Here is a 25546-nt window from a genome sequence, read left to right on the forward strand (position 1 = left end):
AGTTACGTGGAACTTGGAATTGACCAGAGGAGAGCCACTTGGCTTCTTGGGAAGGGTCTAGGCTGCTGTGCCAACCTTTGGTCCCATGGTGATGGTCAGGGTGGGAAAGAGATGGAGGCACGGAACCCAGACAGGCTGGGGTCCGGGCATCCTGGCAGGGTCTCCTCCGTGTGTGGCAGAGGCTCTCTTCTGTGGCTGGAGACACTTATGAACAATGTATGTGAACATGCTTTGATTCTTGTGAAGCACTATGGAAGCATAGACTATTACTGTTATTGCTTAGAGAAGTTGTCACCGATGTCCCTCCCTCTCTCCTCTTCTAGACTTCCAATAAGCTTACACTGCCTTATCTCTTCCAAGTGAAGGATCTATCAATCTATTCTCAGTAAAGTTCTGGAAGCTCAGTACTGAAGCTTCCTAGAATATTTGCCTCTTAACAAATTGTTATCTATTTGCATCATGGAACTAATACATCTAGAAATTGATCCTAAGAAAATAATGAGATAAATGCTCAAAGTGTTTGGCTTCCCAGGTGGCACTAGTGGTAAAGAACCTGCCTGCCAATGCAGGAGATAAATACTCAAAATGTTTGAGCAAAGATATTCTTGGGAGCATTGTTCATAATTAGATAACGTGGGAAACAGCAATCTCACAATTGATGCATCAAATGGATTAATTGGCAACCACAGGAATGCTGCCACAGAGGGGGGAGTCTTTATTGATCTGACAGAAGTTTGTGCTATAGTGTAAAGAAAAAATAGTCAAACTTTAGGTATGCTGTATATATAGTATGGTATGATGACATTTTATCTCTGTGTATGAGCAAAGCAAAAAGTCAGGCAAGAGGGTATTTAAAATGCTAAGAGTGCTTTCTCTGGATGGAGGGATTATTGATGAATTTTACTTTCTTCTGTGAATCCAATTTACAGTGTAATTCAGATCCATGCCTCTGGATTATTATACAGGTGCAAATCTGGCTCCAGAACTTTCTAGCTGTGTGACGCTGGGCCCTCTAGTTAATGTCTTGGAGTCAGTTTCTTCATCTGAGACCTGAGGATGAACCTAGAACCACCCTCATAGGGTTGTTGGGAGGAATTAATAATGTAATACAGAAAGGCTCTTAAAGGGACTTCCCCAGTGGTCCAGTGGTTAAGACTCCCCCTTCCAATGCAGGGATTGTGGGTTTGATCCCTGGTCAGGGAACAAAGATCCCACATACCACAAGGTGTGGGCAAAAGTTAAAATAAGTAAATAAAAATTTGTTAAAAGAAAAATTCTTAAAATTATGCCTCTCACACTATGAGAACTCAATTCATGTTGGCTGTTATATCTGTATTTTTTCACTGAGCACATGTATTACTTTTAGAGTTAGAAAAACAGTAAAGCAATTGGGAAAATCTTTCCTTTTGGGGAATAAAGAAGAGCTCAATACAGTGATGACAAAAGGCACAGTTATTCCCGGTGGAATTGGACGTGTTGATGGAAAAGCTTACTTGGAGCTTCCTGACATCTTCCATCCCCCAAATATAAGCTTCTGACCAGCTCCTCCTGGAATGAGGTCAGCCTGCTAGAGATCTTTAAGTGCCAACAGAATCAGAAAAATGCCCAGTAAATGGAAAAAATTTGTTTAAAAGAGCCTCTTTTATTCTTTAGCTAATCTTGAAAATTGTTTCTTCCCTTGTGAAACTTTCATGATTTCAGGCATATTTTGGCTTTCAGTCATGGCAGTTTTCCTATTACTATTATTAGCAAGCATATATAAGGAAAAACTGAATTTCGTGAATTCTTCACAGCGGTTCCAGTGAGAGTTTGAGTTAAATATAACGTCTCAGGGGAGCCCTGGCCCTGGCCCCTCCTCTCCACTGCCCGCTGTCCCCCAGAGCACCCCCCCCAGAGCCTCTGCCCCTCCTTCCGCCGGTGGCTCTGGAGCCTCCCTGTGTCACCACGCACCTTCCTCTCCTCTTTTCTTCCCGAAACTTCTCCTCTCCCTACTCCCGTTTCTGTGGTTTCTTGTCACTTTCATTTTTTTCCTTTCCATTCTTCCATTGCATTTCCTTCTTTTAGAGAAAAACTGGAATCAAGTCAAACCACCTCCTTCTCCTGTGGTCACTGCCCGCCCTCAGGAGGGGTGGCGTGTGGGTCCCTGGCTGCCCCTCCAGCCCCAGAGTGGTGGCCTGAGGAGCTGGGTGGGAGGGTCTTTAGGGCTCCATCAGGATCAGGCTCCCTGCCTGGATCCAGCCCTGCCCACCGGCCTGGTCCCCATGTGGATTTGAGATGCAGGCAGCATGGATGTCCTACTTCCTGGGACCCTGCAGCTCCCTCCAGACCAGGGGACCCCCAACTTCACGCCCCTCCACCCATCCACGGTTCCTGCCACTCTTCCACGTGAGGTCTCCTTGGCATGTAGCCTGCAGATGAGTGGCTTCACGCTCTGTCTCTCTAACTCAACGGTGAGCTCCTGTGCTATTTGCATTCCTCTCTAACTCTCAAGCCCCTAACGTAGACGCTCTGCCATGTAGGAATTTCCTGACTTGGTGCATCGTCCATGACGAGCTCTGAGCCATATGCTTTAAGCTTCCTGAGCGATGAGATTGCAGGTTTACCTTCAGAGTTTCTCAACATCATGAAATAGCCGGAGTGAACGCTGAGGTCTTTCCTTGCCTCTCACGATCGCCCTGGCCCAGGAGCCTCTTGCCATCCTCGCATGGCTGGTTCTAAGCACATGGAGTCCCAGGAGCTCTGGTGAGATGGAGGGGGCACACTGGGGCCTCGGAGCCTGGGGGTGCGGAAGGATGCAGTGTACTCTTTCTGATTCAGGATCTGCGTCACCACATTCGGGAGGTCCCAGCAGAGTGAATTCAGGCCGGGGTCTCTATCAGAGGGTGCAGGTGGGCAGAACCAGGGGGCAGGTAGCATCAGTGTGAGAGAGCAGAGCCCAGGGCCTGGCTGAGATCAGGTAGGGTGCAAGGAGAACAGAGTGCAGCCTTCTTAACTGCGGAGGGAGGTCAGGGCAGGGAGACTGGGTGAAGGGCAGCCGTTTTATAAATTCCTGTGTTCCAGAGCGAGGGCATCTCCCCAGCTCTGCTCAGGCCTGGGCAGGGCCGGACCTGAAAGGGCCTGGCATTGAGGACAGGCGGGGCTGACACCTTGCCCTGGCTGCGGGGCTTGTCCTCACTGCTAGGATGCTGTGGTGTGGACTCGTTTTATGACTCTCCCAGCCAGCGGGTGCTCAGCCCTAGCCTCTGCTCTCCTCCCTTCTCTTGTCATTCCCTCTGGCCCGTGTGTGCCCCCTACTGTCCCTGAGGCTGCACAGACCACCACCCAACCCAAGGGCACATGAAGATTTGAGAAGCACTGTTTAGACCATGCCTCTCAAAGTGTCTGTGACAAAGGACCCGTTTTTTTTTTTTTTTTTAAAAACAAACATTTCTAACTGTCGCAGACCACTACCTTTGTGAAATTCAATAAAAATGAATTCCTAGAAAAATGAATTGAAAAATAAAGCCTAAAGACTTCCAAAATAGAAAAGTTAGTCACTCAGTCATGTTCGACTCTTTTCCATCCCGTGAACTATATAGCCTGTCAAGCTCCTATGTTCATGGAATTCTCCAGGCAAGAATGCTGGAGTGGATTGCCAATTCTTTCTCCAGGGGATCTTCCCGACCCGGGGATTGAACCTGGGTCTTCTGCATTGCAGGCAGATTCTTTACCATTTGAGCCACCAGGGACGTCCTCAAAATATAAGCCTCATTTAAAAATTAGATTCAACAGACGCTAATTTTTTCAATTGTTACGAAGGTTTCTCCCGCTTGCCCTTGGGTTCTGTCCTTGTTGCTCCGTGGATGAGTCTGGGGACCCTCTAGACCATTAACTGTCATTTTTCTTGAGCGTTGTTGATGCTAGTCCTGAAGTCTGCTTCTCCTTTCTGTGGCCTCTTCTCTGGCTCAGATTTGGTTAGCCAGTTGAAGATGTGTTTGCTAATTGTTTCAGACTGTAGCCCCGAGCCTCTGTGACCTGAATGATTTCCCTCTCTCCCTCCAGCCACTCTCCATCCCACTCAGGGCTCGAAGCAGCCAGCCTTGGTGGGCAGCATCATATTCTCCTTGAGCTCGGTTCTTGGCAGAGCCTGGCCAGTGGGATGTGCACACAAGTACGTGCTCAGAGGACAGGAGGAGAGTGAGGTGGGGATGTCTCTTCCCCACCGATGCAGGATCTCAGTTCTTCTCGTGAGGGGTTTGCCGAGTCTTGATTGCTGTGTGGGCTTTTCTCTAGCTGTGGCAAGAGGGGGCTATTCTCTTGTTGCGGTGCACAGGCTTGTGGCTTCTCTTGTTGCAGACCGCAGGCTCTAGGCACGTGGGCTCAGTAGTTGTGACGCATGGGCTTCGTTGCTCCAAGGCACGAGGGATCTTCCCGGACCAGGGGTCTAACCTGTGTCTCCTGCATGGGCAAGAGGATGTTTAACCACTAGACCACCAGGAAAGCCCCACTCTGACTTTCGAAGGATGCTTTTTGACTGGTGGAAATTGATTAAAATTCCCCAACTGTCATCTCTGAAGGAATGGAAGGAAATTATTGAGGAGGGGACTAACTATACTTTTTTTAAAAGTACATATAATGTAAGGGAGGGGAGAGGAAGAGGGTTCAGTTGAATTATGCCTATAAAATAAGGAACAGCATTCTGTTCCTTTCTATAGAGAACACCTAGTGCATAGAATTAATGTATTTAATGTACAAATAAATGAGCAGAAATTTCCTTAGCCTATCTGCTCAGTTTGCACACGTCCCTCACACACCAAAAGCCATGTATATGCAGGAGACAGTAAAACATTTATCCCTTGCAGTTTGGAACATACTGAGGATTTAGTGAAAAAGCTGGACTTTTGCTCACTTACATTTAGAGTATTAATTGAAACATTCAGAAAAATGGGTGCTGAGAAGTTCTGTCATCCTCTTCCTTGTGGTAGCTCTGCTATGAGTCTTAGAAAATTCTTCAACATCTGCTTCACGAAATGAAGCAAGAGGAATAACACCTTGCTTCAGAGATGAGTAATTTAGACTTGAGAACCTCAAGTTTTTGTGTATTTGTTTTAGTTTTGGTTGAGCTGGGTCTTCGTTGCTGCCCGAAGGCTTTCTCTAGCTACAGTAAGCAGGGGCCACTGTGTTGCGGTGCGCAGACTTCTCACTGGTGGCTTCTCCTGTAGTGGATCATGGGCTTCAGGGTGCTCCAACTCAGTAGTTGCAGGTCCTGGGCTGTGGAGCACAGGCTCGATAGTTTTGGTGCAGGGGCTTCAGTTGCTCCTCAGCGCGTAGAATCTTCCCCGGTCAGGGATCAAACCCGTGCATTGGCAGATAGATTCTTTCCCGTTGAGCTACCAGGGAAGTTGCAAGAACCTCAAGTTTTATGCATCTACAATGTGAAGTTAATGCTTAACAGACCTCCTAGGCTAGAAACCGGTCTAAGCGCTTTTCAACTATTAACTCATTTCATCCTCACTGCAACCTTATAGGGGAGGCTCCTGTTTTCTAGAAGCGGCAGCGGAAGCTCGGGAATGTGTCGTGGCCTCCTGATCCTATGACTCGTGGTCACAAGTCAGCACTCAGTAGGTGCAGGATTGGTTCCCTTGGAGTCCGGCTGCAGAGCTGGCCTGAGATGCTGTGTGATGATGTCACGTGAGGTACTTCTGTCTGTCCCTGCTCTGGTTTATGAAACTATGGCCCCTGTGGGTGTTTCGTTAGAACTGTGCCCCTCACTCAGGATGCTGTCCATCACCTTCCAGAGTGTTCCCCTAAGAAGATCCATTTGAGAAATCCCTTTAGTCCCTGAAATAACTGTGCTTCATTGGGGCATTAAAAGCAAAACTAAACATAACATATGGACACTGGATGGGTCTTGATTATTGGCTACTGGAAGCCGATTTATGTCTACCCTGTGCAGATGTTTAGACCTTCATCATCTGTGTTTTGTGTGCGAACTTCACTGCGAGCTCAAGATTGCATCACTACTGATAATTTTCCTTTCACTCCTTCTGTTTGTTTGTTTTTGCTCTTGGGTAATTTCATATTGCTGTTTTCTTTACGTCTTTTAGGATTTGCGGTTCTAAATCCCTCCCTACCCTTTTTTTCTTAAACACAGTGGGATGTAGATGAAGACAAAGCAGTATATTGTTGAAACAGTCAAATGTAATCACTGTTTCCATTCCAGTCATACATTTGGGTGTTACTTAGAATAAACTGTCAAGATGCATTTTCTTTGACTTTATGATTATTCAAATCAAATTGCCAACATCTGTTGGATCATAGAGGCACTAAAGAGCCTCTTGATGAGGGTGAAAGAGAAGAGTGAAAAAGCTGGCTTAAAACTCAACATTCAAAAAAGTAAGATCATGGCATCTGGTCCCATTGCTTCATGGCAAATAGATGGGGAAACAGTGGAAACAGTGACAGACTTTATTTTCTTGGGCTCCAAAATCACTGTGGACAGTGACTACAGCCACGAAATTAAAAGACACTTACTCCTTGGAAGGAAAGCTATGACAACCCTAGACAGTGTTTTAAAAAGCAGAGACATCACTTTGCTGACAAAGGTCCATATAGTCAAAGTTACAGTTTTTCTAGTAGTCATATACAGATGTGAGAGTTGGACCATAAAGAAGGCAGAGCGCCAAAGAATTGATGCTTTTGAATTGTGGTGCTGGAGAAGACTCGAGAGTCCCTTGGACTGCAAGGAGATCAAACCAGTCAATCCTAAGGGAAATCAACTCTGAATATTCATTGGAATGACTGACGCTGAAGCTCCAATACTTTGGCCACCTGGTGTGAAGAGCCAGCTCATTAGAAAAGACCCTGATGCTGGGAAAGCCTGAGGGCAGGAGGAGAAGGGGGCAGCAGAGGATGAGATGGTTGGATGGCATCACCGACTCCGTGGACATGAGTTTGAACAAACTCTGGGAGCTGGTGAAAGACAGGGAAGCCTGGTGAGCTGCAAGTCCATGGGGTCGCAGAGAGTCAGACGTGACTGAGCAACTGAATAGCAACAGTGATTATTCAAAGCCTGAGAGATGTGTATTTTCATATAAAACTATTTATTTTTTAAGTTTATTTATTTACTTTTGGCTGTGCTGTGTCTTGGTCACTGTGTGTGGGCTTTCTCTAGTTGTGGGGCTTGAGCTTCAGTAGCTGTGGCACCTGATCTTAGTTGCCTTGAGGCATGGGGGATCCTCCTGGATCAGGGATCAAACCCATGTCCCTTGCATTGGCAGGCAGATCCTCAACCACTGAACCACCAGGGAAGTCCTATTTCTCATTTTATAGTGTTGATGATAGTTCTGAGTCATTTCAAGAAGTTCAGTGAGATTCTGTAGCAAATCAAAACTCAGGCTTTGTAAGCTGGCTGTGGTTCAGTTTTCAGTTTTGCTTCTTTCTAAGTGGATTTTGTCACAGAGAAGCCCAACATCAAGCAGGATGACCAAGCATTAAAGGCTGATAGGAGAGGCATCTTTTCTACTGTGTGCTCAGTTGTGTCCGACTCTTTGCGACCCCGTGGACTGAAGCCCACCAGGCTCCCCTGTCCATGGAATTTTCCAGGCAAGAATACTGGAGTGGATTGCCATTTTATAATTTTCCTTTCATGTATAATATGTAATAGACCAAGAACCTTTTACTTAGCTATTACTTTTTAAAACTGATGTGATACATTCTTTTCCCCTTGAGCAAATATATCCTTTAATTATAAGGCCTCATTAGCTATTGTACTGTTTCATCCCCCAATATTTTTTCTTTTGCCCCTAAATGTTTCCAGCGACAGTAGGATAATAATGTGTGTGTTGACAGCTGAGAGCGGGTTCATTTCTAAATATATAAGGATTCATCCTAAGCATAGATATCATGACTCATAACACCCCCTTGAGGCATTCTTTGAAAAGACCCCTTCCCACCCACGTTGTACCTTTTCCTACCATCATTGCTACTCTTGCTAAGAGTTGTTGCTTACTTTGGAGAACAATTAGAGCTTAATAAAGTTTGTTCTTTGCTGAAATTTCTTGCTCAATGTATTATCCTAGAGAAGACAGACTTGCACAATTCACAATGGCTTGTAATCTAGCTACCTGAAATACTTATTTTGTCCCCCAAACTGGTCTGTGATCATAGCATGGAGAAGACATAGTTCATTGCTGGAAAAACTTGGCCAGCTTTCTATGGTGATGGTTTGGCGGCTGCAAGCATGGTGTGATTGCAGGGTGTACAGCAGGCTGCCCACCCACCCCTAGAATTCCTTTTGCTGAGGGTTAAGCTGTTAAAAGGCTAATGTTTTTGGGAGAGGAAATACAGTGACTTAAAACTCACTTGAGACCAGGTTTCCACAGGAGAAAGAGCAGTGCTGGCCATGTGCAGATGATGGAAGAAAGGGTATATGTTGTGGGGTGGGCCAGTAGTTCTCAACTTGAGTGTACATCTGAGTCATCTCTTCCAATGACAGGTCTGACTCCTAAGGTTGCAGGTGTGCCTGTAGAGTCTGAGATGCTCCCGGGGCTGCCCAGCTGCTGGCCTGGGGGGGCCACACTCTGAGCAGCAGGGGGCCAGAAGGACACTCTGCTCATTATCCAGCCTCTCTGGGGCTTGAACGGCAGGGATAGCCTGTACCAGAAGCAAGGTAGGCAGTGGAGGTGAGGTCTGGGGTGGGGCAGCCTCCCATCGCCAGTGATAAGCATGCTAGGGATGCACAGACCTGGAGGTTGGGGCACATGTCCGTGCTGTCAGGCGCCTTTTGGTGTTTCTGCTATTGCTGGCTTTCTTGAGCGTGGTGCACACAGGGCCGGAATGTCAGGCTGTGCAGCCACTCCTGGTGTTGGCAGGGCCACTCGGGGAGGAATAACTCCTTGAAGAAGGGGCCACGCTCTCCCTGCCCTGCCCTGTGTCTGCCCGTACAACTGGCCGCATGTAACAGCCCAGGCTTGGGACTCAGATGTGAACTTGAGTCCTGGCTTTGTCACTGACTCATGGAACATGTTCCACGTCTTCTGCAAACTTTGAAAGTGAAAGTGTTAGTCACTTAGTCATGTCCGACTCTTTGTGACCCGCCTGGCCTGTAGCCCGCCATGTTCCTCTGTCCATGGGATTCTTCTGGCAAGAATACTGGAGTGGGTTGCCATGCCCTTCTCCAGGGAATCTTCCAACCCAGGGATCAAACCCACAATGCAGGCAGATTCTTTACCATCTGAGCCATCTGCAAACTTTAGTTTCTGCATCTGTGAAATAGAATATCAGTATCCATACACTCGACTTATTGTAAAGGCTACTGAAATACAGAAGCATTAGAAGCTGGCATAGCCTAAATCCTCAAGACATGCTAGTGTTTCTCTCCCCCCTTCTCATGGTCACTGTAATAGTTCGACTTGACGCATCCTTGTAGGTGCCCCCTCACCCTCCTTATCTTGTGATTGTAGCCACCTGCTCAGTTGTGCTGTTTCGTGACGCTGCTGGGACCACTAACCCCAGCAGACAGAGCTTCAGGTTGTGGACTAAGCTGCAGCCCAGCCAGCACAGGGGAGGAGCCAGGCTTCTAGCTCAGTGACTGCACTTGGTCGGCCTTGAGTCGTCCTGGGGCCCCAATGTCATCAGATCCCCGTGTCACACCTCAGCAGCAGGACCCTGTCCACCCCTCCTCTTCTTCCCCTCTAACTGTCTCCAAGTCCTTAACTGGAAAGCAAAAGGCAGGGGCACAGAACTTCCAATACTGATTTTCTGAAACGGAGGAGTGAAAAGCAAAGATTTCCTTTGAGAAGTCCCTGAACAGAAACTTGGATTCCAATGATGAGCTAGCCCCACGTGTCCATCCTTGGGCCTCTGTGGCCTACTTCCTGCACCAGAAGTTGCAAGTAGTGACCAGTCATGGGCTGGGCTCCTGGACAGATCTTGCCATTCTGAAAGGAGCACGGAGAAAGGAAGATGCCAGAGGTCAGGAGGACATGGAGACGTAAGGCAGGAGCCCGATCGAGCTGGCCAAGTGGATAGTTCCAGGCTCAGAAAGTGTTCCCCAAACTTCAGGTGGATTTATTCCCTGGGACCCATTAGTTGGATTGCAGTTCAAGTGGAAGCTGCCCTTTCTGCCTGCAAGTCTGGCCATGAAGGGACCCATATTTCTTAGCTGTTAGGAAAGAAGAGAAAAACACCCTCTTCATTACTGGCTGCCCAAACCACAAGAAAAGGATTCCTTCTCGGGTGCCTGCGCTCGCTGGTGTCCGCATTAATCAGGATCACCCCATCATGGCGTCTCCCTTCCTCCCCAAACAAGCGGTTACTCCTGCTGCCACCCAGAAGCAGGACACAAGGTGCCCATGGACGTTTCCAGTGGTTCCTTGACATTTTTTGCCAAGTCATTTGGCCAGGACAGGAGGCAGTATATATTTTGTGAAGACTAAAGGCTGATGTTCCATATAGTTTTGTATTGCTTTATCTCCTTGGGAGGCAGTTGTTGGAGGATATTAGAGCTACAGTCCCCACTTGAAGGAGAGGAGCTCACAGCATGTGATGAATGAATTGCGCCCTCTCGAGCTTTATTTTTCTGTTTCTCCCTTCATCCCTGATCCTCACTCCTGTTTCCTGGCCCTTGGCAAGCACCTCCTCTAGCGTCTTTGCTCCTTAATCTGAAACCCGTGTGTGCATGCCTGCTCAGTCGCTTCATTTGTGTCCAACTCTTTGTGACCCCATGGACCATAGCCTGCTGGGCTCCTCTGTTCATGGGATTCCCCAGGCAAGAATACTGGAGTGAGTTGCCATTTCTTTCTCCAGGGGATCGTCCCGACCCAGGGATAGAACCCATATTTCTTAGGTCTCCTGCATTGGCATCCAGGTTCTTTACCACTAAGACCACCTGGGAAGCCCATACAATGTATAGCTATATATAATTTATGTAAATGTCTTGTGGCATCTAGTTTGATGTCTTCCCTCTTCACACACTTCATGTTATGAAGGTTCATTGGTACTGTAAGTGTACCTGTTCCTTTGCTTCCCACCACTACATCATTGGTATTTGTGTGGTCATCAGTAAGATTGTCTTTCAGGTTGATTTTATGTAATAAGATATTGCCTGGGAGGGGAGAGTCATATATGGGTGTAAATCAGGTGCACTGAAAGTTATATCAGATATTTAGAACTCATTTTGCATTTTTACCCAGAAAAATGTTGTAGATATGCTCTAATACCTTGCTGCTGCGTCGCTTCAGTTGTGTCCAACTCTTTATGACCAACATGGACTGTCACCCACCAGGTTCCTCTGTCCATGGGAGTTTCCAGGCAAGAATACTGGAGTGGGTTGCCATTCCTTTCTCCAGGGGATCTTCCCAACCCAGGGATCAAACCTGTGTCTCAAGTTTCCTGCATTGGCAGGCAGATTCTTTACCACTAGTGCCACCTGGGAAACTATACCTTAAAACCGATTTAGTCCCTAGTGTAGTTATCATTTCAGTTCAGTTATAATAGTGTCATATTCCCCTTCTGCAAGATGGCTGGTATAAATATTATGGTATAATCCTCTCCTCTCTGTGTAGCTTTGGGGGTATGGGGAGAAAGGGGCCCCAGATTGGGAAAAGGCTTGGGGGGGGGAATGAAGACCAAAGGAGTAAGAAAGTGGAGAAGGGGCAAAAGTGGGTCTCTGGGAACTGGGGGGTCCAGGCCATTGTGTGGAGGTTGGATGATGGAACTTTGGAGCTCCACCCTCCCTCCAGCTCCAGACTCTCCTTCCCAGAGCCTCGCTGCTCACCCCCATCTGCCGTTGTCAGATCCAGACCTCATTTCCGGCGAGGTGGCCAGATTTGTTTTCTGTAGGGTGGTGCCTGCTGGCAGGGAAGGTGTTTTTCCCCATCAGTCCCCTTCTGTGCCAGTGGGCAAAGCGGACGTATGCTGTGCCCTGCCCACCAGGCATGCCTGGAGCTGATTTGCCCCACTCGTCTGCTTAACCCACCTGTGGCAGAGGATCTGTCTGGCTGCCCTGACCACTGCCCTGGCCTATGTTCCACTTCTTGTCCCTCTGGCTGAGGCTTGAATCCCTGTTCAAGTTCCTAACAGTGTCTTGCCCAGAGCTGGATTTCAGGAAATTGAAGCTTGAAGTTCAGCTCAGTCACCCAGGTCCACCTGACTCCCCACTGATGCTGAGCCAGCCCAGGACCCACCAGCTCTCCTGACGCCCATCACCGCGGCCAGACTGCTTTCTGCTGCCCAACCACTCTTTCTCACCCTCTCCACTCTGACCCTTCACCCCAGGCCTCCCCATTCCCTGCGACATCACTCCTTATCACACATTTGCCCTGTTGTGAAGGATGCCTGTTCCAGGTCCTCTCAGGAGCCAGAGAGTTTAAGTGGGAGCTTTTGGGATGCAAGAAGCCACCTTGTGTCCAGATCTGAGAGTTCACCTGTGGATGCATCTTTTCATCACAGTGATAGTTATTTGAGTGTCCTGGTTTTTGCCAGTGAGAGTCGCAGGTTCCATCCCTGAGTCGGGAAGATCCCTTGGAGGAGGGCATGGTAACCCCCTCCAGCATTCTTGCCTGGAGAATCCCATGGACAGAGGATCCTGGTGAGTTCTGCAGTCCATAGGATCACAAAGAGTCAGACACAACTGAAGTGACTTAGCACACAGCCCAAGTTCACTCCTTAGGGTTTTGGCAGACTACCAGCATCAACCTCTCCCTGGGCCAAGTGCAGGCCCTGGCTTGGCCTGCAGCTCCATATAGTCAGAGTATTCCTGTTGCAGTTCGTGAGATGGCAGGATAATCGAGCTCACATCCTATATCCACAGGCTATGTGCACTCCAGCAGGAGTAGTTATTTAATTGCTCCTGTGATGGTGTTTTAAAGGAAGAGCACAGAGTTCCAGGAAGCATCAAATGCAGACCAGAGAAGGGGAAGGCTGTGTTGAAACCTACGGGTCATGGGAGTTAGCAGGCTCCAGGGGGCAGGGACAAGGTTGCGGTTGGGTTAAGTTGAGTTGAGCTGGGACTGAGATGTCTCAAGTGGAGATTAACTGGATAGTTGGGTCTGGAGTTTATGTGAGGAGTCTGGGCCATGGTGTAACATGGACATAGTGTGGAGGGAGGTTAGAGGAGGCTGAGAACTGAACTCTGGGTGAACTGGAGGAGAGGTGAGGAAGCGGGACGAGTCAGCACTTCACTCTTTGCAGGATCGGCTGCCTCCAGGGGAAGGAGGTAGGTGGAGGGTTTGGAAGGAAGGAGAGGAATTTTCTTGACTTTCAGATGGAAGAGTTATTTGAAAACTGATGGCTTGGAGGGTGTTATGCTTAGTGAAATAAGTCAGATGGAGGCAAATACTATGTTTTCTTCTTTTTTAATTTATATATTTATTTTTACTGTGCTGGGTCTTCATTGCTGCATGGACTACTCTCTAGTTGCGGTGCACAAGCTTCTCATGGTAGTGGCTTTTCTTGTTGTAGATCACGGGCTCTAGGGTGTGTGGGCTTCAGTAGCTGCAGCATGTGGGTTCAGGAGTTGCAGCTCCCGGGATCTAGAGTACCAGCTTAATTGCTCCAGACACGTGGGCTTTTCCCAGATCAGGGGTCAAACCCATGTCTCCTGTGTTGGCAGGTGGATTCTTTACCACTGAGCCACAAGGGAAGCCTCTATATGTCTTCATTAATCATTGGAATCTAAAAAATAAAACAAATGAACAAATATAATAAAAACAGATGCACAGATACAGAGAGTAAACTAGTGGTTACATGTAGGAAGAGGGATGGGAGAGAGGCAAGGTAGGGAAAAAGGGTTAAGAGGTATAAATTACTGGGTATAAAATAAATAAGAATCAAAGATGTGATGTGCAACATAGGGAATATAGTCAATGTTTTATAATAAGTTTCTGTGAAATATAATCTATAAAAATGTCGAATCAGTATGTTGCACTCATGAAACTAATGTAATATTGTAAGTCAACTATAGTTTAATTAAAAAATAAATGCATAAGATAAAAGTTGATGGGAAAGAGCCAACAGAAGGCAGGAGGGGAGTGAGATCAGAGCACCGAGGGAGGGGTTGGCTTTTTGCAGAGGAGTGGGGAGGCGCCTGCTCTCTTGGTCCAGAAGGAAAGAGGGGGCTGTGCAGATCTAAGTGTGCTCATGGATTTGGGATGGGAAGGCAAGGGATTCCTTTTTGATAGTCTTAATTTTACCAGTGAAAGAGTCACCTTTGAGGGTGGAGGGAGAGGATGTGGGGTAGTGTGGAGGGGGCTCTGAGGATCTCAGAGAATCAGGTTCAGGAAATGGGCAGAAACCAAGGAGGCTGCACAGTCAGAACCACAGGTCCCTCTTCGAGGACTCAGCTGTGGCTGAGCGCTGGTGGCTGCGGCTGGTGATGGCCACACGGTCAGCTTGGAGCCTGGGCTCTGGACTTGGTACATTCCTGCTGGTGTCGTTGCTTTCCCAGCAGCCAGATGGGGCTGCCATGTTTGTAGCTTCTAGAAACAGTTCTTCAGTGTCCCTGCCTTTTGGTATCATTTGCTCTAGATGCAAAATCTTGGAAGGAGACATCTACTCCTTGAGCTCAGATCAGGCACCCGTGCTGACTTACCTGTCAGGGGAGTTGGAAAACTGGCATTTTTCAGCTTCTGAAAGGAGCAGTGCATTCTGTTCCCAGCAGGATTCATAAGGTGGGAAGGATTCGTAAGGTGGGAAGGACATTTGGATCCTCAGAAGTCCAACAAGCAAAAGACAAAACCTCCGTCAGGTCCCTTTCTCCAGTCTCCTTACCCGGACCCGACTATGATCTTTCTCAGGGTGGAGGTTGATGTCTCTTCGTATGCATAGTCTTTCTCCTTACTGGGGTTTGTTATTGTGAATACCTGATGACTCAGTTGTAAAGAATCTGCCTTCCGGTGCCGGAGATGCAGGAGATGTGGGTTCCGTTCCTGGGTCAGGAAGATCCCCTGGAGGAGGAAATGGCAACCCACTCCAGTATTCTTGCCTGGAAAATCCCATGGGCAAAGGAGCCTGGTGGGCTAGTCCACGGGGTGGTGAGGAGTCAGACACGACCACGTGACTGAACATGATTATGACAACCAATAAAAGACCCCAGATGGCGATACCATCCACTTTGCTAACTGCCACTCTAGGGGATTTCATGTTCGCAAAGTAAAGACAGCTTTTGGCCAAAGAACAGGTTCTAAGATGAATGTTTAATCTATAGCCCTGTTGATCTGAAATGACACTTCAGCCTAAAGCTCATTCCAAAAAAAAAAAAATGCTCACTAACAAAAATGAATATGCCGAGTCAATTTAAGTGACCAGTATTATTCCTTACAGAAAAGCACAACTGCTGTCAAAAAGGTCTCCAATGTGTTCTGCCATTAGTAAGAGCATTGAAAACCCAGCCAAAAGGATGATTTTAGCCTTAGGTAACACTCTGATTTAGCATCTTCAGAAAGATGTAGCAGAAGGAGAAGGTAAGAGATGTGACAACTAAATTTAGGAAAGCAGCATTCTGAATGTAGGCTAGAAATGAGAATACTCATTTAAAAAATAATATTAAACATATTTATTACTTTATTTGGCTGCACTGGGTCCCTGGCATGCAGGATTTTCGATCTTCATTGTGACATGTGGGATCTAGTTTCCTGACCAGCGATTGAACCTGGGTCCTTTTCACTGGAGTATGAAATCTTAGCCACTGACTTGAAATGACACTTCAGCCTAAAGCTCATTCCCCCCACAAAAATGCAGACTAATAAAAAAGGAATATGCTGAGTCAATACACTGAGTAGTCTTGGAAAGTCCCGAGAATACTCTCCAGTGAGAAAAATATTGGCATAGAGGAGGACTGGAACATGATGGAGGGTGTGGACTTGTTTATGAAAAATGATGATAAATAACATCGTTTAGAATCTGATTTACAGTAAATCATAATCATTGAGAAATACTTTGTTGAACTTCATCATGGTATAAGTTACATGTAGAAATCAGTATTTTTTTAGGAGTTGTGGAGTTTAAAAATGTAGATTCAAGGAGGAATTAGATACCTTGGTTGCTGATTATTAAAGTTGAGTTTTTTAAATCTCTGCCTTGGAAGACCATGATTCTCATTTCCTTGTCCTGTATAGTTTGTCAAATTCCAGTGCTATTTATTGGTTCAGGGAGTAAACTAAATGCCATCCTCAATTTTATTATATAGCAAAAAAAAAGTGTGAATGAGGGAAAGTGAGTTTTACAGGGAGAATCAAGTCCTTGACAAAAAAATTCCCTGAGAGTTCAGTGTAGCAATAGAGTTGGATGAAATGTTGGGCTTCATTGTGAAGGTGAGCTCAGTTCTTGGATTCCAAAGGGCTTCAGCTTAATGAAAGTGAAAGTGTGACAGTGAAAGTTGTTCAGTCATGTCTGACTCTTTTCCACCCCATGAGCTATACAGTCCATGGAATTCTTTAGGCCAGACTATTGGAGTGGGTAGCCAGCCATTCCCTTCTCCAGGGGATCTTCCCATCCCAGGGATTGAACCTAGGTCTCCCACATTGCAGGTGGATTCTTTACCAGCTGAGTCACCAGAGAAGCCAAGAATACTGGAGTGGGTAGCCTATCCCTATTCCACAGGATCTTCCCAACCTAGGAATCGAACCGGGGCCTCCTGCATTGCCGGCAGATTCTTTACCAGCTGAGCTACCAGGGAAAGTAAAAAAAGTGAAATTGAAAGTCGTGCAGTCCTGTCTGACTCTTTGTGACCCCATGGACTATACAATCCTCAGCTTATTTAAAATCACCACCAAATCTATCTGTAAATTTTTAGTTGTGACAAAATGCTCTTGAGTAACATATGTTAATTTCAAACTCTACCCTTTGAGTTTACTTAGGAAATAATATTGAATAGTTAACATCTACAGGGGCTGAAAACCATGCTATATGTCTTCAATCACTTTTTTCCTCCAGAGTTAAGAATTCATCAATCATGAAATATATATGCAAATGTTTCATCTTATCCCTGCCTTTTGATTTTTTTTTTCTTGAAATCTTCCACTGAGAAATAGCAGTCTTGTCATTTTTCAAGTTATCGGAGTGATCCAAATCTTTAGACTGCATTTCAGCTCAGGGTTTTATTGCTTGGGGTTATTATAGTTATTTTTAATGAGGAAGTGAGATATTTTAATTCTCTTTTCCTTCCCACTTCCTACCCTAATCCTTGCCTCCTGGTGACTTGAATCTTAATTCCTTAAAAGAAACCTAGGAAGATGTGTTGTTGGTATTTAAATTCTGGGCAGGCGGTCATGTGGGATAAATGGTAGAAATCTGTGCTACTTCAAAGAACAGGAGGAGGAATTATGAGAAAAAATTTTCAAGGCAGCAAGGAAACATGAAGTGGCCAGAACTTGTTAGCAATGCAATGTGTTTTCTCTTAAAAGGAGATTCTAGGGTGAAGGTTCTTTCCTAGGGTGAGAGACTGACCTGGGACCTCTTAAGTCCCTTCCTTTAAATTTCTGGAATGCTCTACCTTCCCTGAAAGGGGAGCAGGTGCTTTTGGGAAACAGTAAGAGGAGCTGTCCCTTTTCTCCCAAGCACCCTCTTTCCGATGGTGCCAAGGTCTGGATTTCATAGGGCAGGGTGGTGATAAACCCACAAGAAAGAAATGTCCTCCCCAAGCCGTTGGCAGACATGCTGTTTGGACCAGGATTAAAAGGATCTGTTTTCAGGCCAGCAGAGCCGTATTTTCATCACTGGACTTGATTGTTTAATGGGGATTGTATCTCATTTGGTAAGAAGTTTTCAAACAAGATTACTAAAACGGAGTTTAATTCCACATGACCTGCATTTTTCCTTCTCAATTAAAAAGTTTCTATAATATTCAGTTCAGATAACCCTATATGCAAAACAGAACAAGAGACTCAGATGTATAGAACAGACTTGTGGACTCTGGGAGAAGGCGAGGGTGGGATGTTTCAAGAGAACAGCATTGAAACATGTATATTATCTAGGGTGAAACAGATCACCAGCCCAGGTTGGATGCATGAGACAAGTGCTCGGGCCTGGTGCACTGGGAAGACCCAGAGGGATCGGGTGGAGAGGGTGGTGGGAGGGGGAACCGGGATGGGGAATACATGTAAATCCATGGCTAATTCATTTCAATGTATGACAAAAACCACTGCAATGATGTAAAGTAATTAGCCTCCAACTAATAAAAATAAATGGAAAAAAAAATATTCAGTTCAGTTCAGTTCAGTCACTCATTCGTGTCCGACTTTTTGTGACCCCATGGACTGCAGCATGCCAGGCCTCCCTGTTCATCTATAACATTAGCTCATTAGATAAATTTTTCAACTGGGCATGAGCCTCAAAGGAAATGTAATTGTTTGGTTCTGGATTTGGGGACTTATTTTTCATAACTCTTACTTGTATTTTTATATAGGTAGTAGGAACATTTTTAATTCAGTTAATTACAATAAATGTTTTAAAATGTCTCTCTATGGGTTACTTATTAATGACACAGGGAAAGGTAACTTTATAATTGGGAAATCTGGTGGACATCTTAAACAAGTGGTCAAACATAGCATCAGTGATAACAGGACAGCCTGGCATCCCGTGCCCCCTGGTATGATGCCACGAGAAGAGGATGTCCCATGGGTAGTAATCCTGCCAAAATGTTTACCCTGAATCAGATCATGAGGAAATAATCAGACACATTCAGATAAGGGAACATTTCTGTGATAGAAAGATGCCAGTACCATAAAAGAAAAATCATGGAAGAACTGCTCTAGATTAAAGGAGACGGGAGACTTGACAAGTAAATGCTATACGTAATCCTTGATTGCATCCTGGATTGGAAAAATACAATAGGCACTTTTAGGAGAATCAGGGAAGCTCAAATATCCTATTCAAGATGATATATGATTTTTGTTTAAATGATAAAAATTTGATGGGCATCAAAATGTTTATGTAGAAGAAATGTCTGTGTTCTTGGAAGATACATGCTGAAGTATTTAGAGTTGAATCATAATGACATCTGAAATTTGCTTTCAAAGGTTAGAAAAAGGTATATGTGTGTGTGTAGACACAGAAAGAGAGAAAATACAAATGTGGCAAATGTTAACATTAGGTGAATCTAAGTGAAAAGTGTAGGGATATTCATTGTACTATTCTTTGAGCTTTCCTATAGGTTTGAGAATTATGCAAAATAGAAAGTTGGAAGAAGCAAATCAGGAAATATGCTGCATTGTGGAGCAATGTTTATCAAATTATAGAACAGTGATACCAGATTTATTTCATATTATAACAGACTTTTTTTTTTCCATTTATTTTTATTAGTTGGAGGCTAATTACTTTACATCATTACAGTAGTTTTTGTCATACATTGAAATGAATTAGCCATGGATTTACGTGTATTTTTTTTTTCCATTTATTTTTATTAGTTGGAGGCTAATTACTTTACATCATTACAGTAGTTTTTGTCATACATTGAAATGAATTAGCCATGGATTTACGTGTATTCCCCATCCCGGTCCCCCCCCACCTCCCTCTCCACCCGATCCCTCTGGGTCTTCCCAGTGCTATAACAGACTTTTTTGAAGGGAGGTGTCCTGTTTAGTTGAGTCAGAAGTTAATTTTGGATGTGACTTTAAATACATTTGCATAATATTTTACAATTTCACATGTCCCACCTAATAAATTTCATTTCAATTCAATGACATTTATTAAACACCTACTCTGAAGCAACAGGAGTGATTAAGACACAGAGATGTCAGTCTGGTGGGAATATCATATGAAAACAGATATATGACAGAGCTTAACAGTGCTTTTTAAAATGGAGAATGTAAAATTTGTATGAAGTGGATATTCTTGTCCCTCATCTATGTATTAAATATCTTTTATGATCGTCTTATATTATGATTTTATGGACAAGAAAATAAAATTGCAAAGTGCTTCAGTGATGGACTTAAGAGTCACAGGACTGGTGGATCAGAGATTTGCTGCTTGAAATTGATTCTTCTCTGCCATTAGCAGGCCACTGCCAAGAACACTTTGGGGCTCACCTCTGTCTCTGTGTTGCCAACGGGTGCCTGCCCCCTCCCCCCAAAACTAGGTGGTGACTGCACAACTTTAATATTCAGCCCTTCATTCGTGGCATTCATTGCACACCTACTGCCTGCATCTGGGGAGGAATGAATAGATGCTGGGCTATAGGAGCTGGAGTCTCAGAGGCTTCAGGGTGATGAGCATAAGGATCAGACAGGGCTGGATCATCCCACCTGCTCTCCCTGAAGGCTTTTAAGTCAAAGCGCCTTGGGCCGAAGCTTTCCAGGTGGCTCAGTGGTAAGGAATCTGCTTGCCACTGCCAGAGACTCAGGTTTGACCCCTGGGTTGGGGGAAGATCCCCTGGAGGAGAAAATGGCAACCCACTCCAGTATTCTTGCCTGGAGAATCCCATGGACACAGGAGCTTGGTGAGTTGCAATCCATGGGGCTGTAAAGAATTGGACTGAGCGTGCATGCCTTCTTATGATTATTATCTGCTTCATTAAAACATTATTTAGGGGTTTCCTTGGTGGTCCTGTGGCTAAGACTTTACACTCCCACTGCAGGGGGCCTGGGTTTGATCCTTGGTTGGGGAACTAGATGCCACATGCTGCAACTAAGAGTTTGCGTGCCATAACTAAGATGCTGTGCAGCCAAATAAATATATTTTTAAAAACTTTATTTAAAAGACTACTTTGTACCTCTGCCTAAGTGCTCATTAGCAACGTTCAAGCCATCTTAGCTTGTCTCATAAGCACATGGAGAAAGAATGACAACTCAATCCTTCTCGGTTACTTTTCCCTCTTTACTTTATCTCCCAAATGTTATTTCTTCAAAAATGCACAAAGTGACCTTCTGTTTTCTGCTTCAAGTGACTCCATAGCCTGGCACTTTCTCGTTTCACCAAGGGCCCTCCTTTACATCCGTGAGTCTCAAGTGTCACTCATGCTGCTTTGAAGTATTTTGAGTGATCGAAGAGCAAACATGATAACTTGGGTTAACAGAAGGAGCCATTTAGAAGCCACAGCATTTAAAACTGTCAAGTAGAAGAGAATAAGTCCATTACCTGTTGGCTTAACACGCGTGAACCCACTGTGAACCCACTCTGGAGGCTGCCTCCCAGTGCCATCTTGAATCTGTACGTTCAGGGGAAGCTGGCGGCCACGCAGGAGAGCTTGGCAGAAGCCACTGCAGATGAACCGCAGTGGTGGGGAGAGGGAAGCAAGAGTCCGTCAGTGCAGATGGACTCAGAAAGAATGAATTGGGGCCTCCCAGTGTCTGGGCACAGAAACAGGTGCTGAGGCATCTCAGGATTAAGTGCCTAAGACAAAAATGGAAGGGAAACATTTGGAGTGGAAAGTCCTGTTTGGTATGTGGTGGAATCAGGACTTATTACACTAGATCCGCATGAAGGCTCAGGGAATGCTGTGGTATGTCTTCCCTTGCTGCTAGATGTGGGATTTTTTAATTTTTATTTTTTAAAATCTTATGGCTGCACCACTCAGCGTGTGGAATCTTAGTACCTTGATGGTGGTGGTGGTTTAGTTGCTAAGTCATGTCCGACTCTTGCAATCCAATGGACTATAGCCTGCTAAGCTCCTCTGTCCATGGATTCTCCAGGCAAGAATACTGGAGTGGGTTGCCATTTCCTTTTCCAGAGGATCTTCCCGACCCAGGAATCGAACCCTGGTCTTCTTGTGTTGCAGGCAGATTCTTTACCAACTGAGCTATGAGGGAAGCCCTTATAGTTCTTAGTTTCTTGATTAGGGATAAAACCCATGCTCCCTGCATTGGCAGATCAGAGTCTTAACCACTGGACAGCTAGGGAATTCCCTCAATGTCAGATTTTTAAATGCTATGCTGCTTCCAAGGAATCACGCATTATCTCAGAGTAGGATGAAGCAAACACAGAGAGGTTCCCTCTGAACCACTGAGGCTATTCATTGATGAGAATTTGTGGTAGCAGAAAGTGCAGCTTTGGAAAACCAATGCACTCAAATATCCATCGAGATGTATGATCACATAGCTCCTACCTTCTGGCTCCCTATAATGGAATCTTAGCCTATTTGGAAATAATGACGTTTAGAGCTTCTTTGATGGTTATTTCCCTCAGGATGAAACAGATCAAATATGAGGATTGATCAGGTTTGATGGCATTGCCAATTATCAGTGAGTAGAATATACAAAAGTGCTGGATTTTTACACCTGCAAAACATGGGCAAGTTGCTTCACCTCTCAGAGTCACACTTTCCTCATGGGTAAAGTGGAATGAATGAAGTTTCACTTTTATTGTGAGAATATTTGTGAGATGCTTAATGTATATGGTACCTAGAATATAATAACCATTAAATCATACACTATTAAATAAATAGGGCCTTAGGGGGCATGCTATGATTATAGTATTTTCATGGAAGAGATTAAGAACGTCTAAATGATTATTCTATCCTGAAATGTTTCATTTGTATTCTCTCTTTCTCATATATCTGAAAGCAGTCTTCTTTTGATGTGATCTAAGAGAGATGTGCCGCTTTTTTTGTTTGGTTGTGCTGCATGGCATATAGGATGTTAGTTCTCAGACCAGGGATCAAACCCCTACTCCCTGCTTTGGCAGCACGGAGTCCTAACCACAGGACCACCAGGGAAGTCCCAAGATGTGTAGTTTTTAAGGGAAATATATCTGTTCTGATTCTTCAAACTAGGAGTTCTCAGATTTCCTATGAATTCCTTCAATATGTAATAATGGTGCATGTCTTCTGGGATTTATTTCTCCTATCTTTAGGGATTGTTTTATGGCTTTTAGAGTACCTTACCATTCTGAATTAGTTTTTCTCCATGACACTGGATCATTTTTTCCAAGGATGGGTAGACAATCTGAGAATGTTAATCTGAACCCAGGGAAGCAGATTTTCGAACATCAAAGAACAAGTGTTTGGGACTAAACCGACTGAACTTAGGATTTCTGTAATTTGTATGACAGTTCTTCCTTCCACAGAGAAGTAAGAAATTGGACATCTTAGAGTGAAGGATAATGTCTGTGACCAAGAGCAGTGGTTCTCAAAGTGCAGTTGAGAACCTGTGTGGTTCCTGAGAACTTTCAGGAAGATCCCCAAGCTAGGAGGTCCTTTTTCCTATTACGGATCTATGGGAGGCTAAATTTTCTTCCAGTACTTCAGCCAAAACATATTACAACAAATATGAGAATCCAGCTATCTTCTATGAAGGCAGACATTCAAAGAGATCTTAAAAATGTAAATCAAAGCCACTGTTCTCATTGAAAAATATATGGTATTTATGTTAACATGTAATGGTTTATCATTTTAAGTGAATTAGTAATAAATATTTTAAAATTTTCTCAGCTTTAATTTTTAATATGGTCCTTATTAATTAATAGACATAGCCCACTTAAAGAAAAACTTTTTGAGGTCCTCAATAATTTTAAAAATGTTAAGGTGTTCTGAGACTAAAATTTGAGAATCATCGTCCTAGAAATTTTGGCTTTGACATCAAGTTTAGAACATCTACAATTAGCTACTAGTTCTGAGACTTAAAAAAAAATGACACCTACCGTACTATTGTATGTGAACAATATAAAAATGAAATCCCTTGTTTTTTGCCACCCCCCAAGGAGTGAAAGGGCCCCACAGGGTCTGAGTACTGCCTCTCTCTCTAACTAGTTGAACTCATTGAAATATCTCTACTGGGCTATTTAATAAGCTGGCGGAGTCCTGTTTTTATTTTTTCCTGTTCAAGGTCACACAGTTAATCAGTGGTGAAGTTAGGACTTGAAAACTAGTGGTCCAGTTTCATGATCCATTCTGTTGTTGGTTGTGGAAGCCCACTCCAGAAAGCCACAGTGCTGAGTGCTTTATGGTATTCTATTCACTCCCTGCAAGAACCCGTGAGAAAATTATAATTGTTTAGGAGATGAGAAAAGCAAGGCTAAATGGTGGTAATCTTGTCCATGGTCATGCTCCTATTAAGATGCAGCTATACCAAAATAATAAATCCATACACATCAAAGGACTAATATATGGAGATTATTAGGCTGTTTTTTTTATATCTAAGCCCAAATCCTTCCTGTTCTCTTGCACTTCAAGCTTTATTGCATTTATGTCCTCATCAATTTGCCTGATTCTGGAAGGTCCATTCACCTGCTAAATAACTTTACTTTATCAAATAGGGCTGGCAGAGTTCTCTTTTCAAAGTCACTGTTGAATCTGTCCCCTGGTGTCAAGGAGTATGGAGGGTGGGGATAATCCTCACTCATTAACATGTTAGCATATTTGTTTAACACCCCTATTCCTTGTCATTCTAGGCTTTTTGATAAACACATAGATTCTCAGGGTTCACAGGCAAGCCAGATGAGTTTGAGGGAAGGGGCAGGAGTAGCTTGCAAGGACTCCTGGGGTCCATCACTAAGGCGTGCTGGGATTCCAGGGTGGGAGGCTAAAGAATCTGGACCAGTGCTGCACTTCATCTCTTTCATATCTTGGCGTTGTCCTGGCCGTGGGCAAAGAGTGGTGAGGATGAATAAGAAAATCAATGAGAGGGAGAGAAATCAGGAGAAGAGGTGATGAGTGGGGATGACACAGGAATCGGAGATGCTCCTCTCTACCATGCAGCTGCTCAGGTCTCATCCTGCAGCCATGAGCTCTCCAAGACCTGGATCAGGGTCATGTCACTCCTGGGAGATGCTTAGGGCTGTACTGTCTTCTCTAGGTCTTGGAAGAGCTTAGCACATGATGACTGTTGTTGGACATCAGATATCTCAGAATGTACAGACTTGAAGATGCCGTGTAGGCTGGTTGAAATTCAAGGGTATAATGATTAAGATGTGATAAAGATTAATGTCTAGATTCAGTGGAGGAAGAAAAGTGATAACTTGGGGTATGAAAATGTTAAGCTAGAGAGGTCCAGTTGGCAGTTAGAAACGGGACCTGGATCTTGGGAGGGGCATGGCTAGATGTGTCAGCTTGGGAACCAGCATCCCATAGAGATGGTGGCGGGTTTGGATAGACAAGGTGAGTTGAATAACTGTTTATCTTTTGCTCTCTCAGCTTTTCCAGGTGGCCTATGTTTTAATCAAATTTGCAAATTCTCCTCGCCCTGATCTTTGGGTCTTGGAAAGATCTGTTGACTTTGGAAGCACCTACTCACCTTGGCAATATTTTGCTCGTAAGTAGTCTTGCCTACCATGTTATGAGAGGTTTGAATTATTTGCAGCAGATCAAGACTGGGGGTTTAACTAGAAATTTAACCTTTCAGTGTGGCGCATCAGGGACTGATCTGTTTTAACTTTGTAGCTTACCCTCGGAACTTCCGTTTCTCAAGCGTGTGTGCAGGAGTACCATGGATACACATGTATAACTGGGGTTGAAACACCTCTTATGATAATGGTACTTGCTACTATTCAGGGGGAAGCAGTGTATCTATAGGGCTTCCCAGGTGGCGCTTGTGGTAGAGAACTTACCTGCCAATGCAGGAAACATAAGACATGCGGGTTTGATCCCTGGGTTATGAAGATCCCCTGGAGGAGGGCATGGTAACCCACTCCAGTA

General features: G+C 44.8%; 1 protein-coding gene across 1 annotated transcript in view; it reads left to right on the forward strand.

Moving 5' to 3' along the window:
- Nucleotides 1-25546, forward strand: part of LAMA3 (laminin subunit alpha 3) — a 246512-nt gene that overhangs the window by 33122 nt on the left and 187844 nt on the right. The window contains exon 3 of the mRNA XM_070452750.1: nucleotides 25046-25163. Within this exon, the coding sequence (XP_070308851.1) occupies nucleotides 25046-25163 (118 nt within the window). The remainder of the gene's footprint in view (nucleotides 1-25045; nucleotides 25164-25546) is intronic.

Source organism: Odocoileus virginianus, chromosome 22, assembly GCF_023699985.2.
Source record: "Odocoileus virginianus isolate 20LAN1187 ecotype Illinois chromosome 22, Ovbor_1.2, whole genome shotgun sequence".
Classification (NCBI taxonomy): domain Eukaryota; kingdom Metazoa; phylum Chordata; class Mammalia; order Artiodactyla; family Cervidae; genus Odocoileus; species Odocoileus virginianus.